Source organism: Lepisosteus platostomus, chromosome 2 (assembly GCF_059453375.1).
Source record: "Lepisosteus platostomus isolate fLepPlt1 chromosome 2, fLepPlt1.hap1, whole genome shotgun sequence".
In the NCBI taxonomy this organism is placed as follows: domain Eukaryota; kingdom Metazoa; phylum Chordata; class Actinopteri; order Semionotiformes; family Lepisosteidae; genus Lepisosteus; species Lepisosteus platostomus.
Genome location: NC_142612.1, coordinates 6,903,338 through 6,921,434, shown reverse-complemented (window position 1 = coordinate 6,921,434; position 18,097 = coordinate 6,903,338). Strand labels below are relative to the sequence as shown.

General features: G+C 38.8%; 1 protein-coding gene across 1 annotated transcript in view; it reads right to left on the bottom strand.

The window, feature by feature from the left end:
* Window positions 1–14,157, bottom strand: part of dcbld2 (discoidin, CUB and LCCL domain containing 2) — a 44,885-nt gene extending 30,728 nt beyond the window's left edge. The window contains exons 1-3 of the mRNA XM_088648564.1: window positions 13,744–14,157; window positions 6,345–6,572; window positions 4,093–4,230 (exon numbers count right to left, since the gene is read on the bottom strand). Of these exons, the coding sequence (XP_088504690.1) occupies window positions 4,093–4,230; window positions 6,345–6,572; window positions 13,744–13,846 (469 nt within the window). The 5' untranslated portion in view covers window positions 13,847–14,157. The remainder of the gene's footprint in view (window positions 1–4,092; window positions 4,231–6,344; window positions 6,573–13,743) is intronic.
* Between the last annotated feature and the right edge of the window lie 3,940 nt (window positions 14,158–18,097).

The following is an 18,097-nucleotide window of genomic DNA, read 5'->3' as shown; positions in this document are numbered from 1 at the left end:
AACTATGAGACTTAGTATTTCAAATGCACTGAGCACAACTGTAATGGTGTGCCTTTAGTTGACATATAATTTGTCAAATCCCATGGCTCTCACATTCGGCTTTTGCAGACCAATAACAATTGGTTGCATTTTCACAGCATGCCCCTTTTTTATGGCCACTTAGTTCCAATGGGCATTAAAGCCTGTCTCTCCCAGGGCGTTTTATGAGCCATCCATTAGTAAGCAACTGAGGGGGGGAAAAAAAATCTGAATTTTCTACGCACTGCCAGTGCCTTAAAGCCAGGTGCTTAAGACCAGACTCAATCAGGGTTGAACTCCCTGACAAACAGCTGGATTCAATTAGTCAGCAAGAGCAGTTTAACACACTGGTTTTAGGAACTGTACACGAAATAAATGTGCTTGACAACAGCAGTTTATAATAAACTTTGAACAATAAAGCCTCCTTTTCTCCAAAGGGAGGGCTGCTTTGTTATACTGTCTGTCCAGTACAGCTTCAATTTAGACAATCATTGTGAAAGTTAAGATGTTGTCCTGGATAAATTTAATTTAAATCGTTCCAAACCTGGATTTTTTATTTGCCCAAACAGCAGGATCCTACTATTACATACAGACCAAAGATGAATTTTAATGTATGACTCAAAGAACACAGCATGTCCTACTGGACAATGAAATTCTTTCACACCGAAATTAGAGGACATTTTCTTGAACGAGTTCAACATCCCTTAGACGGGAAGCCTATAAACAGGAGAATGTAATTTTACATTAAAGACAAAAAACAATTACAGATCATTCAGGACAAAATGTTTAGTGAGCAGTACCTTAGGTTTGCTATAACATTAACACGGTGTGTCTCCACTTTTCTGCACTAAAAAAAAAGCAAAACAATGTTTTTACAGCTAATCACTGTACACTGTCAGAGAACATTTAATCTATTGTAGTAATGAGACTTCTTAACCTGCTCTGGTATTTTGCATCTACATTCTTAGCCCTTATGCACTGGGATTAAATCCAGATACTGTGTGCTGATTTTAATCTATTCTAATTGAAACATTTAATTTTCTATTCAACAAAACTAAACAGTACACTCACTTCTGTGGCATTTTATTACATGGCAAATGTCCATTTTAAGACAAGACTGAAATAAACCGTGGTGTCTCACCTTTGCTGTTTTTGACTCATAGCAGTGAAAAATTCATCAGACTATAAACACTCTTCTGTAAAGTGAGAGACAGAAGTTTTTCTGTTATATTTTACTAAGTGAATGAAGAGAAGGAAAGAAAATATCTCTTAAAAAACAAAGAAACAATGGTTTCACAAAAATACTTCTGTCGATCTATTTTCTCTTTACCCATACAGAAAGAGGTTCGGGAAAAATCCCTCACCTATACTGGGTTCTTTCAGATTAAATAAGAGGTGAATCTGTTCAGAGGTTTTGTAGATTTCGGCATGAACAATATGTCCAACAACTTTCCTTTAACCCACTGGCATATGAGGACAGCATGAAATAGAAGAAAAAAACCCTTCAATGAAACACTGTACTATGCTTCGATAATAGAGCATTGTAAGGCCTCTCCAGTGTGTTGCTTTGTTACTGCATGAAAGAATGGCAAAGTTCCCTGCATATTAACTTCATCTTCTGCTTGACCCCTGTGTGAGGCCTAGTGATCACTGAAAAGAAAAGGGCAAAGGTCTTCGTACAAAATTGTTATTGATTTCGAGTTTGATTAGCACCTTATGTTCTGACCTGTTCACCCTAATGCTAGAGGTCGTCTCCACTATGTGATTTCAGTGCCCTGAGGACCCGTTGTTCACATTAACTCTCCCCTTACCTAAAGGAGGCAGAGGTCAACAGCCACCTTCCAGTGACGGTGCCACATCGATCAAGCTGCAACCCTGAACCCTTTCTGAACATCCAATTCACAATAATCTCTTTATAGCTTCTTGACATAAATTACACAGTATTAACTGCCGTTGTGGCTTAGTGGTTACAGCATCAAACCTAATGCCATAACCACTTTTGGCACAGGTCTTTTGACTTTTTTTTTTTTTACTGAGGCTTAGTAGCGTATTATGCTTTAGAGTCAAGACAAAATGCGTTCGGACAGAGCAAGGAATCTGTGACTACTAAAGGAGGAGTAACGGAAGGAAATTTCACTGAAAACAAGTTTTTGTAAATGTTGAGGGGAATTCAAAAGGCAAATGACAGTAAATGGAAACTGATCCTCCTTGCAAACTCCATTCACTATATCGATTGATGAACACTGAAATGGCAGGGCAGGAGGAAATGCCCCTTAAAATATAGTCAAAAGAAAAGCTGATATTTTACAGTAAATTATATTAACACCCAGAAAACCAAATTTCCAAGATAATCTATACCTTTTTCTGCACCTCCACAATGCCTTCCTGATTCCTCAGAGCTGACAGATATCCAATAACCATTCTCCTGACGGCAGTCAGAAATCTGAGATTCCTAATGGAGTGTCTGCCTTTCAATCCACTCACATTTCCTACACTGACAGTTTGACAGATACGGACTGATAGATGCAGGAGATGGGGAGCCCTGCAGCAACTCCAGATCCATTCTGCTTAGTAGCCGTCACTCACAAAAATACACTGCCCCTTCAGTCAAGACCTGAAGAGCTCATATTTCAATCCAGACCTTCACTTCTAGTATTCACTCTTTTGATGGAAGATTAACCTCGATAACATGGTCAGCCAATGCTGTCTGATTTCACATGTATGATTGGAATGAGGAAATCGGGTTAACTGAATTATTTTAAGTAAGATGCTCCCCGTTTGTAAAAGAAGCAAAACAATATTCTTGGATTTGTATATAAAAATATCTGACCTGACATACACTATTGCAATCTGAGAAAGGACATCTTGCCTGCTACAAGATTCAAGAAAGCAGTTTTTAAAAAAGCCATACTTTCTGCCCGTTAAGGAAACCACCTGAAATGTAAGAGAAAAATCAATGCTACAACTGACTCAATTGAAAAAAATATAGTTCCTCTTTGAGTCTCAAATGTTAGCTGCATGAAACACTGGCAAGAAAATTGATCTATGACATTCGCATGGTGATAGCTTGAATGCGCTAACTGGAGGAAAGAATGGGCAAAGATTACAGAGACATTATATTTTTCATAATCATGCTGTATTGATAAAGCCCAAAAATAAATTTACCACATTTTTCTTTAATTTGAGGAAATGTGGTGGGAAACAGCCAACTGCAGCATATTCAGCTGTCCAAAGGGAACTCATTCCTGAATTTAATAAAGCTTTGCTAAATTCCTGAGATCTAATAGTCCCTTATTGCAAATATTTTAAAAAAATATTATTATATTTTATTTTCTGATGCAGAACACAATGAATTCCTTGAAACTTTTCAAAGAAGTTGACCTCGGTATATCAAGACCTGCACATTGATGCGCACATGAATATGCAGTGGTGCAATCACCAGGGAATCCAATCCACATGTCAATAGCATGTCAGGTATTGTTCCAAGGTTCATAAAAACAGTTTAGATTTTTCTCCATTCCTTGCCATGAAACAGTAATGGATCTGCACATTGAGTGGGCTCAAGCTTTCAACTGCACTTAAAGGCAGGATTTTCCCCCACTTGATACAATCCTGAAATATGCCTGGATGTTTTGAATAAAAACCCCAGAGAAAGTGTACGTGTCTGAGAGGTTTTATTCAAGGGGATACATCATTAAATGTCAAAAATAGGTATTAAACTGGCGATTCCCAACATATTTTTAAGTTTTTCTTCTAAAAACAACAGTTCTGAAAGTTCTGATAGTTTGCCCAAGACTGCTCAAGTATCACAGGTATTCCCATTGGAATATAGTGCATTTACCTAATTATGAAGGAAACAGGATATACAGAGCTGTAATAAGTGCAATTTATATTTCAAATACTGATAGGCACCAAGTGAAATAAAAAAAACTCAGCTCGTGATTCAATTCTAGCAACACTGATTCTGTGGTGCGGACCAATGGAAAACAACAGGAACTCTCCTGAAATAAAGGGTCGTGGTCGGTCAGGGGAATATATTCCAGTCAAGGACGCACGGTGAGAATAAGGGTGTACCTGGGTGGTCTGTGGTGGAGTAGGAGAGGAAGAAACCCCGTCCAGACCTGTGCATTCCACTCATGAACTGGACCGTCACTTCATTCCCAGTGGACTCAATCAGCTGGTCCCACTGCATGCCCAGCCCACAGTATTTACCTGGTCAGGAGCGGAAAAAAAGACACTGAGTTACTCGGTGTTCACCATTTCCACATGGAGCGTTAGATCTCAATTAAATTACTGCATGGAGTTCTCAAGACTTAATGTGTTGCCTTTGCACAATTTTACAGCCTTCTATTTCAGTCCTTACAGCTGTTCTCTCCTGCATAATCCTCACTACTGTTCCAACACTAGACTGATGTCAGTCTGTCGAGACAGATTTCCAAATTAACCTTACTTTCATCCTTTATTGTCCCAGATGGGAATTTTGCTTTGCTGGCAGGTAAGATACATAATGACATAATACAACACATATAACACAATATGAACCCATAAACAAGAAAAAAAGTGAATATGTTAAGTAAAATATATAATCAATTGTCCAAATTAAGCTGTTTAAAGCCAGGCTAATAAAGAATAACTTCTTACATTTAATCAAATTACAATATTGCAAGTCAAAAAGTATTTTAAAATAAGTCTATCTATATTATATATTTCATTATCTTCATTGGTTTTAACTTTTAAAAACAAAACCTAAACCTACAGCCAAAAGCTACAGTTAAAATTAAAACTATATTTTACATGTTAATCATATGTTCAGGAGAAAAAATAAGCCTCTACAGATACAGCACACACAGCTTTGTTTTAATTACAAAAGATGCGTGTTAGCAGAACAACAAAAAAAAACATTATAAAAGACTGCGCAATCGGGGCTCTCAAGTGAGTCAGCCAGAAAGGGCATTCTGAGCATATCTTCAACTCTACGGGCCAGGAGTCAGCAGCTGAAGTCTGCGTTATGTCACAAGCTAGCTGTGCCCAGTATTACACAAGCAGCCGTGCTTAAATAGCAAAGGCAGGTTTGGGATGCGTGGACTTAACCAGAAAAAGGAGAGCCTCTGTCTCTTTCTGGGTGACTGCAGCGCTTGTGGAAGTGTCAGGGAGAGGGGCACCACTCCTCCTCCGGCTGGCAGCCTCTCCTCTCAGGGCGCAGTGAATTAATGGCTCTGGAGGCTGGCGTGTTGGAGGAGCTATGCTGTGTGACTCATGCGATCCCCATGTAGGAGTGGGAGCTGCTTCTAGAGACCCTGGACTGAAAACAACTGGCCGTTTCAAATTGTGTGGGAAGGCGATATCATAAAAAAAAAAATAACCAACTATTTTTTTTTCTTTAAAAAAAATCAGCTTTGCGGAACTGAGATATGTAAGGTAATGGGACCTCACATGGATATCCAAATGTATTATTGTCTTTTCCGCAAGGCTGCAAAAGCCCAAACAGTATGGAATTGAGTGGCACCTCGTTCATGCTCTAAGAAATATACTCCATAGAATTTCACCTCATACTTCTAGAAGACACGCAAACAGTTAATAATCTAGGTGGCTGTATTCTTATGTCACCAATACATGAGTACTAATCATTGGTCAAAGATGCTGTATCAGTCCTTTCTCTTTAGCATATAGAAGACTCTGTTTTTAGAGTATTTGGTAAAACTGAACTAATTGACAATTTATTTGAGGCTTTATGAACCTTAAAGTCTAAATATATGTGTTTAATATCTTAATAGGTAATGTAAACTACTCTACAATTCAAAACACACTGCTGTTCTGTACATGACTAAAAAAATAGATTCACAACAAAAAGATGTAATGCATTCTTGAGCATCTCCGAGATGCAAATTAATATGAAAAAATACTAATATTCAAAATATCTTGGCAAAAGTTAATTTACAGAAAAAAGGAAAGTGGTGTGGTGGATTGAATCAACAGGCATACCAATTCTGAATTAAAAGCATTTTTGAAAATGACATCTGTTACTGTATGTTAGGAATTTTGATTTTTGATTCCTTGTCAGCCCTATCCAGAGAAATGTGGCTTAATTAGTATTTCAATCTAAACAACAGCCACAACACGTGATTTGACAATATGAAAAGAAGATCAAATTAACTTCCTGGAGCATGCGGGGTTCTCATGTTTCTTAGTCTCTCAGTGTTGAAGTATATCCTGTAATGCCATTACCTTCTTGTCCCTTGATTTAATGGGTTTCTTCCCTTTGTGATGTACGACTTTCCTTGAGATCAGTGAAAAGCAAATGAATAAAGGATGTGAACTGTACTCACCTATCTCAGTCCTTGTTGGCCCAATGCCATTATATATCCTTAAGTAGTTGAAGTGACAGGAGTCAGAGTCTTCAATGTCAAAGTCCCCAAACTTAAAATGAACTTTCTTTCCCTGACTGACGTGGATCTCCCATTCACAGACCGTATGATTGGGGTAAGTGTGGGGGTACTTGATTGATGAGAGAGTCCCACTGTTAGGGCCCAGAACAGTGTAGCCACAACCATCACCTAAAATAAAAAAAAAACAAGATGTCCATCTGTAACATCAGCTATTCTTGAGAACAAGGCCGTCGAAGAACAACAGCAGCTGGAAATTACCACTCAGCCCTGTATAAACAAGGCTCAAATTTCCCGAGTCAGACACATAAAAAAACAGCTTCTTGGATTTGTTATATTACACAGTAGATATGTTCCAATGCAAAAAAATTACACAACAAATTTGCAATAGAATTTGACACCAAGAAAATTAAACATCGCTCCTAAGCATGAAGACTCATACACGACATCGCAACAGTTGTTTTTAAGCACCAAGCACCTGTTTTAATACTGCAGCACAGGCTTCATAACACCGGCTTCTGCGTTTAAGATAACTGTAAAAAGATCCAGCAGGGCACTACTGAATCTTTGCCTGATTTCTTTTGCAAATTCTTCTTTTGAGTCACCAAAGCGAGGAGGCAGGCAAGGGCCTGCGTGTAAGCATTGAGTCATGTAATTCACAGCATCTCTACGACAGGTGTTAGGACATCTGTGAGAACTGAAAAAAAAAACCTTTCCAGATTCCACATCTTTCAAAACCAGATTCACATTTTAACAAAACAATTATGTCTAAGATCCCCTGATTGGACATATAAATCATGCCTCTTGCCTCAAGGCTGATCCTGTTCCGGGCAGCAACGCTGAGTTTGGACACCAAGGAAAAGGAAACAGTTATCAATAATCAACCCCCCTCCCCTCACCAGCTCCATGCAAATGCCATCTGCACCTGTTGGTGCCGTCCAAAAGCAATTCCAACTCTTCCTTGGCCACAGCTGTGCAAGGCCACCCTTCTGGTGACAAGCGCCGTGAAGCTCAAGACTACAGATGGCCCACAGATCAGCAGTATGGGGGGCTGGGCTTCCTGCTTTGGCATGGACTTTGAATTCAGGGAAAAGGATAGAACATCACACCTCGCTGTAGTGATCAGATGGACACATTTCACATATCAGGGCAAGAGGCGACCTGTTTAAGAGCCGTTTAATATTCTCTGCCTTTTTTTTTTAGAAAACAGGCCTAGTAAACATTCCACTATTGTCATTTTGCACATGTACAGTAAGAAGTGATTGTGCCGCCATTTCTTCCTACCTGCTATTCCAATAAATGATTAAAAAAAATACTAAGAGATTGTCTTCTAAGAACCTGACAAAGGGAATGCACTAAAGCATCACACAGTATTAATTTACTTACACGGTCTTCCGAGAAGCTACTCATTATTTTAAGTAAACAGAGTCGCCTTTCTATTTATAACTTTCCAAACATCTCTGATTTATTACTGCAACTCTCATACCAGTGTGGGTGGAAAAAGGATGGCACAGGCTTTCTTTCCAGAAGTGCACCGTCAGGTCTTTTGTCGTTGTTTGCTCTCTATCTCCTACAGTACATTAGTGATGTTTGTACTGATTGGAGAAGGATACAGCTCTCGCTGACCACAATGCACACCCAGAGTGGCTGTCTGTGTTAGCACAATACCCTTGCGGATTCAAGGCTTCCCAAACACAGCCACTCTCAGCTAATCTGTCACCACCTTTTGCGAAATCAAGGTTGCAGTTGAGTAAAACCCACAATGACTGGGCTATAAGGCTGAGCTTGTACTCCTGGAAAGTACCTTTTCTGGGTGAGTCCTTGAAAGTCCTTCAAAATATACTGCTTTCTTGATAAAACACCGAGGTTAAACCTTACATAGGGAACCTTGTGCACATAGACACAGAAACAAATAACGGTGAACCAATGTAAAGAATCCCATTAGAATATTTCAATTTCAAACCGCACTGACTAAAGATAACACATAACCCTCATCACCTTATTTAAAAACAGGTGCTTTCTGCATATAGACTGGTTTGCCTTATCTTTTCAATATCGTTCTATAAACCTCCAACAGTTTAGATTTTTTCCAGAGGCAAAACTGTCAATTTTATTTGAAGGTGTAAACTTATATAACACAAGACTGATTTTAATTTCACACTGATCATCAGCACTACTTGAGATGCTTGAACAATCAAAGCAAGTCCTTATTTACCTGGTTGGGAACTATTCAAAGATGTTCTTTAGGAATTTAGAAAAAAATCAGCTTCAATATTATGTACTGTCAAACAAATCTGAGATTTCATCAACGATTTTTAAAGCATTTAAAATGGACTCAAATGTAAATGTATGTATTTCATTGAAAAAAATCATAGGTTCAAGTATTGTATTGGTCATTATTGTATAAATTATTCTTATTTAAAACAATTTTCTTCCGTGTATCACAGCCTGTGTTTATTTAAGTGTACGTGTGGGAGAATAAAGATTTCATCTTAACAGCAGAGTACACATCCTTAAAGAGCATAGAATGCAAGCTTTACATTAACAGGATTTCAAATGCAAACATCCAACTACGAAGAATATAACACGTAAAATCGGGAGTGAAAACCTAGATTGCAGAGAGGCTCATATAACCCACATCTCTATTAAGATACAGTAGCTGTCTAAACTGACATCAACATCACCAAACATTTTCCACAGCTCACTGCAGATTTCTGGGGAAGCAATCCAGCAACACACAATTCCAAGAAATCCAATGTTAAGGATGTTTTCAATAGCTTAAGCATCGCTGGTGCTCATATAAATCCCTTAGATGTGGCATTGAGAAACTGTCTTTATATTAAATATGAATACTAGAGTCTTGAAAACATACGTACTGTACGGAATATTTAGTATCTTAACAAGGAAAGGGTATAAAACAGTTAATGTGAAAATAGAAACTAAAACACTGCTTCAGCAAACCATATGACTTATTTAAAAGGCTACACTTCAAAGAAAATATATTTTGGCAATCACACACAGCATAAATACTAATTAGTAATCACCTGTTTTCTTTATGTGTTCAACAGACACCCTTATCCAGAGCAAATTGCACTAGATATACACACAATTCTTAATATGAATAAATACAAGGGCACGAACAATTCAGTAAAAAAAAAAATCAAATTCATAAAATGCCAATCAGACTAGCACAAGCTGGAAAAGCAGTATCACAGTGCCACTCAAACACAACGAAAGGGTAAGAACTAAAACAGCAAACAGTGCTGTGCGGGAATGCAGCAGACACAGAGGAGTGGTGGGCACACCCTGTGGGTACAGTTCTGGGCTTACAGTGAATAAGTGCCTTTCCCAGATTACCCTTCTGAGAATCAAAAAGATCAGCGCAAGCCCCTGTAAGAGTTCCTGAAGCGTGCAGCTGAGAGATGACAGGTGCACGCTAACGCAGTCAAGGGACCAAATAACTGGGATTCATGTGGGGAGCTCATTCCACCACTGAGGAGTGAGAGTAGAGAAAGAAAAGGTCTCTGAAAATGGGAAGTGAAAGAGATAGGCAGTTGAGGAGCAGGAGAGAGGTTCTCGGCTGTGGAGGAGGGGGAGAGTGGGGTGTTGCAGACCAAAGGAAAAGGGACACGAGAGGATAGCAAGGCAGAAAGGAGGACAGACTTGGAAAGACTGCATTTAAGAAGCTAAGAGTGTGTACTAGCATAAAAATGATACAATGGGCCATGGAAAGATTAAAAGAACCCAGTGAGCAGGTGTAGAGTAATAAAACTGGGGCTCCTAGAGCATAATTTTGGGGGACACCAGCCTAGGCTACAGAGAGCTTAGCGTGAAACACAGTATCAGGGGCATTAGAGACATCACAAAGGGTTAAGACAGAGAAGAGGGAGGGTATATGGGCTGAGTGTATAGTAGCAGCAGTAACAGGGAGGAGATCAACTTTTCTGAGAATGAAGACAGCACAGAGTGGGCAGTACAACGTCTGCTGGAGGGGTTTAGAGAGAAAGGGAGGAAGGGAGACAATGACAGAGATCTGAAAGGATGAGAGATCAGAATGAAAGATGAGAGAGAGTGGGAGATCAAGGGTGCTTTGTGTTTTGTTTTAAGGAGGGATGGAATGCAGTCCTGTTTAGAAACAAAGGGGGAAAACAGCTGGAAATTAGAGAGGTGTTCAGAGAAGAGGAAGTGTCCAAAAGGAGATCAGAGACAGAAGGCCGGAAGATTTGAGTGGGGAGAGGATTCTGAACGCAGGTTTACGTCCCTGGAGCAGGGAGGAGATGTCGTATCAGAAAGGGGTGTCAAGGCAGAGAAAGTGGAGAGTGAGGAGGCTGAGAGAGGAGAAGAGGTGTGGAAAAGTTGTGGAAGTTGGGGGTTTTGGAGGACAAAAAGAAGACTGGGCAAACACAGGCAGACCTGGCTGCCCAGAGAGGACAGGCTGTGCTCCCTCTGCCAGGAGGGAGCAATAGAGACAGAGGTGCACTTCGTACTGCACTGTGACAGATATTCTGGGATTAGAGAAACATTCTTCCCTAAATTCAGAAATCTGAACCCAGAGTTCCCACACCTGCCAGAATCACAACGGGTACCAATCCTACTGGGAGAGGGACGAGGGAACTCAGTTGAATTGGCAGCCCAGTATGTGACAGCCTGAGGAACAGTTAGCCTATCTCCCAATAATGCTCCATATGTTTACAGTATATGTAAAGATTTTATGTGTTTGTTGTAAATGTCTGTAATATGGCTGTAGACGTTTTCTGTTCCACGTTCATTTTATTTTTATTTTCTTTGGCAACACTGATTGTATTCCTCGGTCAAGCCAATAAAGCATCTTGAATTGAACTGAATTGAAGACAGTCATTAGAAGAGATATACTAAGGTGGAGGAGAGGTCAAGATAATTGAAAAAGACTGACTAACTGAAAACAGTAAAGTCATGAAAGCAGCTCTATTAAATGCAGGGCTAAATGTCCATTTCTGTTTTATCTTTAATTTTATTAGTGTAAAACAGCTTCTTCAGTGCCAATTTATAATTGTTCAGTGTTCACCAATAAAACATAATTACACAAACATTTAAGATCTTAAAATATGTCAAAAGAAAACATTAGCTGCAGGATATGTAAGAAAAATATATTACTGCTGTCGTCCTCAGGAAGTAATTGAAGCACAGTGATGTATAAGTATAGATCCCTTATGCTTGGCTTCTAAAAATCATGAGAAAACAATACAATAAGACATGACATTAACCTTTTGTTGAACAAAACTCTAACTATTTTTGCACACCTAGACCAAAAATGTAGATTTTCGCCCAACCTTTTAACCAGTTATAAAAAAAAGGTTGCTAAGGACTGTATCTCCCCCATAATTATAATTAATTCATGCATCACATCCATGATGCAAATGCAAACAAAGAACTTCAGACAGATCGACTGATCTGACTGGCCAGCCAGAGGCTCTTCCTACAGTCAAGTCATCCAGGGTTTTTACTGTTGTACTAACCTCTGAAGACCTCTGCTCAGCCCAACCTATTTTACCTTGGCCCTGATTAAAAACTCAAACCCACCAGCAAATTTCAACTTAAAAACAAAAAGCTGACACCAGACAGTTTATCTAACGGACCCACATTGCTTTTACGTCACGGAAACTCACCTTCGAACTCAGTAATTTTCCAACCTGGAGGGTGTGTCCGAACTATAATTTTTAACCCAGAACTTTAATTTTATCCGGGTCCTGCCGCTCAGTGGGTAGTTACTCAAAAGGCGATCATTAACGAAACAGCAAACGAAGCCCAGTTTATTCTCCACCACTAACCCTAACCCTGGAAATGTAGGGTGCAAAATTAACTATGTAGATGGAAACATTACATGGGTATCACATAACCACTAACTCACAACCCAAGCCAGTGAACATCAAGGAATTCAAAAGAAATCCCTCCAAACTGGAGGGAAAAAAAGTGTCAAGTTTTCCTTTCACACAACCTCCAAACATCCTCAGATGTAGGTGTGATGTAATAATTTTACAAGACTCACTGAATTTACAGCAGTAAATGCAGAGCAATCTGGGACTGACATGGCTCTCTAGCTTCTTTAGAATATCTAGATTTTTTTTTAAAACAACAGTCCACCAGACATTCACGAAGGTAGGTTTCCCTCGTTTTAAAATAAAGTTTTAGTATGAGTATTACTATTGTGATTCAGTATAAAGAGCGAAATTCAAACCAAATTAATATATTTCATTGTATTATGTTTCAGGTCGACTGAACAACCTGTTGACTATGGAGGTGTGAAAATGTATAATGGCATAAAATGTACGCCAGTCGTGATTTTAATCTGCAGTTGAAATCATAAATTATTTTTTCATCAAACTGGCATTGAAAAGGAACGCCGTTTGCGCATTTTTGACAAGTTTGAATTAAACTGCTCTAGAAATGGCAAGAACTCGCTACTCAGGTGTTCTGAAAAGTAAGATTGATTAGCATTCGATAAATACGTTCAAATTATGGCATTCACTCAGTGGTCACTGCACTCACAAAGGGGAATACAATCTAAACTAGTGCGGTTCTCTTTAAGACTAACAAAACACTTTTGCAAACATCTAAAAATGGAGCATACATAAAAGACAGCTAAATATACAAATACATACACATTGGTATAGCTATATTAATCAGGAGAGATGCGAGACAATTGTTAGCATATGAAATATTCAAACAAACAAAACTTCCGAGTAGGTAAAAGATCAAATTCAAAGTGTTAGGTGAAATCTGGCCCTTCCCCCATCTCTTGCATGAAAACGCATGTTATCACCAGTGCGACGGGTCTGAATCTCTTTCATCTTAGAAATACAGTAGTGATTAATAATCACAAACAGAAAAGTTTTTTTCCCTCCATTCCTCACCTTATCCTATCCATTATAAAATCATTTTCGCCACTGCATCCTAAAACAACGATCGCTAGACACTCTGCGAAGATACAAGCAGCATTGCACCGATATGACTTTCGCTTGAAAAGCTATTACTTTTAAGCTTGACTTTTTTTAATCGAACTTTACAATCTTTAATACCTAATTAAACTCTTTTTGCTCCGAATCGCGGCGGCAACAATGTTGCTGGGCTGGTACTGTATGCAACTAGAATCTCTACTCACGACCTCCAGCATTTAAAAGGAATCGCGGACAGCGCAATTTTTATTTCTGATTCAACAAGTACACCGCTAAGAAAACCTGAGCGATAGACAGCCCATGCTTGGCTAAATAAAGATGCAAACAGTTCCTAGTCTTTTTTTTTTTACTTGATTTTTATTATTTTCACTAATCCGCACGTTCAGTCAAGTAATGCGTCAGCTACCCACCTTTCTGTGCTCTGCTCGTCCTGGTGCTCAAGATGATGAATGTTGAAATGAAGAAAATCCCAGCCCCGTTCGTTTCGGCTCTCACCATTCCCACTGTGGCCATTCCAGCCTACAGTCTGAATGCATAATGGAGTGTTTTGTTTGTTAAACAATAACAGCCCCTTACGCGGTTGTAGCTTTCTGCCTGAACACGTTTTAAAACATTTTCTCCTTGAAGTGTCGCCCGCCTGCTCTCCGACTTCTCTGACTCGCACTCTCCTCTCCGCAGCTGCTGCTGCTGGTGGTGGTTGTGCTGTTTGGACACATTCAATCTGTTCAACTACTTCCTCAACTTCCGCTCCCCCCACAATGCAACAGGAATCGGCTCAGGAATCCCCGAGCTGGATGGGAACGTGGACAGGGAAGACCTCGCGGTTCAGAAGCCGAAGCTTTGATGATGAACTTTACATGTGCGACCCCCTCATCATGCCTTCTGGCGAAAAATGTGCGTTTGGAGACGGGGCCTGCCCTTGGATGTGACGAGTCTTTCATTCCTGCAATTCAAAACGGCAAATGGAGAATTCTTGTCTCCATTTACATTGACCATGGTTTATTAAGTACCTAAGGAAATTAAGCACTATGTTGGCTACAAAACATGTGTACGGTAAATTAATTCTACCGCTACTATTGGCAAAAAAGTGGGCGGTGCAGAATTGGATAGATAAAAGCACCCATTACTAAGAAGCAGTTGAATAGTATTATACATTGTCATATAGCCAAAAGCCATGGAATGCACATCCAAAGACACAACACTCAATTTTAGGCAATATTGTAAAACTATCTAAAAAGAATATATACGGTTTTGGCCAGTGCTGTCCTAGTTCAATCCCATACATTTCCATTTGCTTAGGTTTTGTTAGTGACTTCAATGAGCAGTCTTGACACCTACTGTAAACATGGACTAATAAAGGCAATGATCATAATTTGGGGTAAATAAGATTGCTGATATGTATTTGTGAGCATGGTTGAAATTTAAACCTGGGTATATCATCACTCCATAACATCACTGGAACATGGTCTGGAGAACTCTGCCTTACAGAGTGTTCAAAGAAGGATAATCAGATTTGTTCACGAGCAGAACCAAATTATAATAAAACTAAAAGAGGTCATTTTAACCTCAGCAGTTATCATCTAAGGAATTACCCGACAGAAGTGATTTTAAATCCTAAAAAGAATATGCAAAGCCCGTTCCTGGAGTTGTTTTAAACTTCATTCATCGAGAAGAACATGGTGAGTGGTTAAATATTAGAAACCATGTTTACTGTTTGTGCACACCTTTCTCAACTCACCAAAATGCTTTGCATCCTGCAGTCTTGTTTTACACTTTCATTTTGATTTGAAAACTTGTTTTTTGCAATTAGCAGTCACCCTTCAGAATAAATTCTCATCAACCAGAGAGCCACAGGATTCAGGAGATTCTCTGCTCCTCATACAGCACACTGTAAATCGATGATGATGGCTTAGAGGGTGATTAAGCTTTTCAGATCTGATCATGTTTTGCCCAAAGTTTTCTTATATTCCTGTAAAATCTGTGACTTTCAATACATTAAAATAAATTATTTCAAAATACCATCTTAAGTTCCATCATGTCAGTAAAAAAAAAATAGAGATGTAAAATGAGATTTTAAGTTTTTGTTAACAAGGACAATTCTGCACGATAAAATATTGTTTTCTTTTTGCCTGACAAAATACGACCTTTAATGATTTCAGAGATTCAACTCTACAATGCTAAATTTTAAATCTAGAACACCCTCAAAACTTGAAAAAGCCAGCAACTAGTTTTTTTCAGCTTATTAAAAATGACCTGGTTTATATAATAGCATAAGATACCAAAAACACCCTACCATGCAGAGATTTGATTGAATGCCATAGTCTTTAGCAGTGAATGTGGGTTTTTATACTGTGAGAGAAAGATATCCCAATGTGACAACTCATTAACATATGAACAATGTGAACTCCTTTTGAATGATATGTCACTCAGGACTGTGTCATGTCTTCTTTCCTCAGAACTAGAGTTGACAATAATGTGAAACTGCAATCTGCATGGAGACAATGTGGTTGTCATGGAAACACATTGCCTCTTTGGCCATGGAAAAATAACACTTCTGGTGGAAAATTATTTTGTTTTAGTGAGAGCTGAAGAAGGTACAGGAAGTGCACGTATTTCAGCTCTGGGCTGTCTGAGCCACTTTGAAAAAGGAACACATCCATTTCAGCGGTTTAAAGCATACTGTAAGCAAATGCTTTCCATCTTTGGCTAAAGGACAAAAACCCTGAAATCTCTTTTTTTTTCAATTATTTTCAAAAGATGTACATGACTGTCAATTATTTCGGGATGTTTACGTTCATATTTCATGTAAGCGTTTTTAAATAGAAGACAATGCTTGAATTCTACCAAGGGAACCTCATTCATAAATTGTGCTCCAGACGATTCCCAGTGGAGAAGAACATGAGACTAACCAATGACCCTGTGTCTTATTAGAAGCACGTTTTTTTACTAAACATGAAAAACTGTAATGACAGAGAATTTTAGCTAGCAAAAGCTGTATTTCACATGAATACTGTTACTTCTGTTCTTTTTTAAAACGTTCAAGTGAAACGTCTTCCTGCAATGTCATTAATTAATTCCTTTTCTTAGATTTATTTTCTAGCCGTTAATGCTTCTGCAAAAGGCCAAATACAGCATGATTCATGGGGTCTGCCTGGACCATAGTAGTAGCAAATACGAAATATCTGTGTTGGACGTATTTAAAATGCTAGTTTATGAGCAATACTAATACAGTTTACAGAAAAGATTTAATGATATACAGTACGCATGTTCTTAGTCCAAAAGAAAGAATAAATGAAGCAATATACTTTTTCTGAATGATTTCTACCTTTAATGTAATATTTAATTCATCTGAATAAATCATTTTAGATGACTGCATATTTTTTAAGGAAATCTTCATAAAATCACCACGTTGCTGTTATGCTTTCTTTTCAGTTAAGTGCTTTATGTTTGGTTCCCATGGCAGGTGGACAATCTAGGGACAAACCACTTAGGACTGTACACTGTGAAATAAGGATTGTATCTCTGAGACGCTGCCTGGCCAACAAAATTAACTAAAACATTTAGGAATATATTGATTCAAGCCAATGGCCTGGCTTCTTTTAAGAAATGTCTGAATGAGATCCTAGAATCAAGTAGTGAAAAACAGTACTAGGTGGGTCAGTTATCTTCCTCTTGCTTGGAAGTTTTTCCTTTTTTCTAAAATGCATACTGATGAAAATATTTTCCTGGTTCCCTCCAGCCGTCATCATTTACTCTTTGAATATGACCTGTGATAGTTTGCTGGCGTGTAGGCTACGGCAGGGGCTATACACCTAATGGGTTAAAAGCACAAAACAAATGGGAGAGGTTTTCAATTCAATTCAAGCTTTATTGTGCCATCTGGGGAAATTCACTTTGCAGCACACTCCCACCATGACAACACAATGAAAGACAAAATGGACCAACCAAGAAGGCAGTGCCACAGTGTGACAGCAAGGTAAGGAAGGAGGTTAGTTACGACACGTTGTTTGAAAGGGATATTGCAGTTTGCAGTGAGGATGAAAGATTTCCCGTGTCTATACGTATTACACCTGGGGACACAGAGGCGTCTCCCAGACAGGACAAGTGTGAACTAGCTGTGGAGGGGGAGAGAGACACAATCCATACTACACTTTGCTTTCTTTGCTACCCTCTGTTTGTTAAGGATATTTTAAGTGATTTGATTTGCCCCAATTAACTTGCTACTTATTTTGACTCATTTTTCCAGCCTATTACAATCAATGGCACTGATATTACCAAATGAGCAAATGAGACAGTATGTTAAAATCCTTTCAGTCAAAGACTAGAAAAGTGTTAAGATGTACTTTGAAATACCTTTGTTTCCTTAGATAAAACATCTCTGTTGTCCTTTTGTCCCAACTCAGGTTTTTGTCTATGACCAGTCCCAAATACTTGCAGTAATTGATCATTTCTACAGTCTGACCATTAATTAAAGTAGTTTGGAGGGGGTTGCATTTTTCCTAAAATCAATTACCAGCTCCTTTGTTTTTAAAACATTTAACTGCAAAGAGAACTTGTCGCACCATTTAGTAAAATCATTTAGAATGGGTCCATGTTGGTTTTCTGGGCCCTTTAACAAGCTGACCGGGGATGTGTCATTGGCAAACTTAATGATGATGTCTGCTTGAGAGTTTGCTTTTGCAATCACTGGTGTACAAAATGTACAGTTAGGGGGACAAAACACAACCCTGTGGTGATCCCGTGGAAGTATAGCGAATGTCAGGT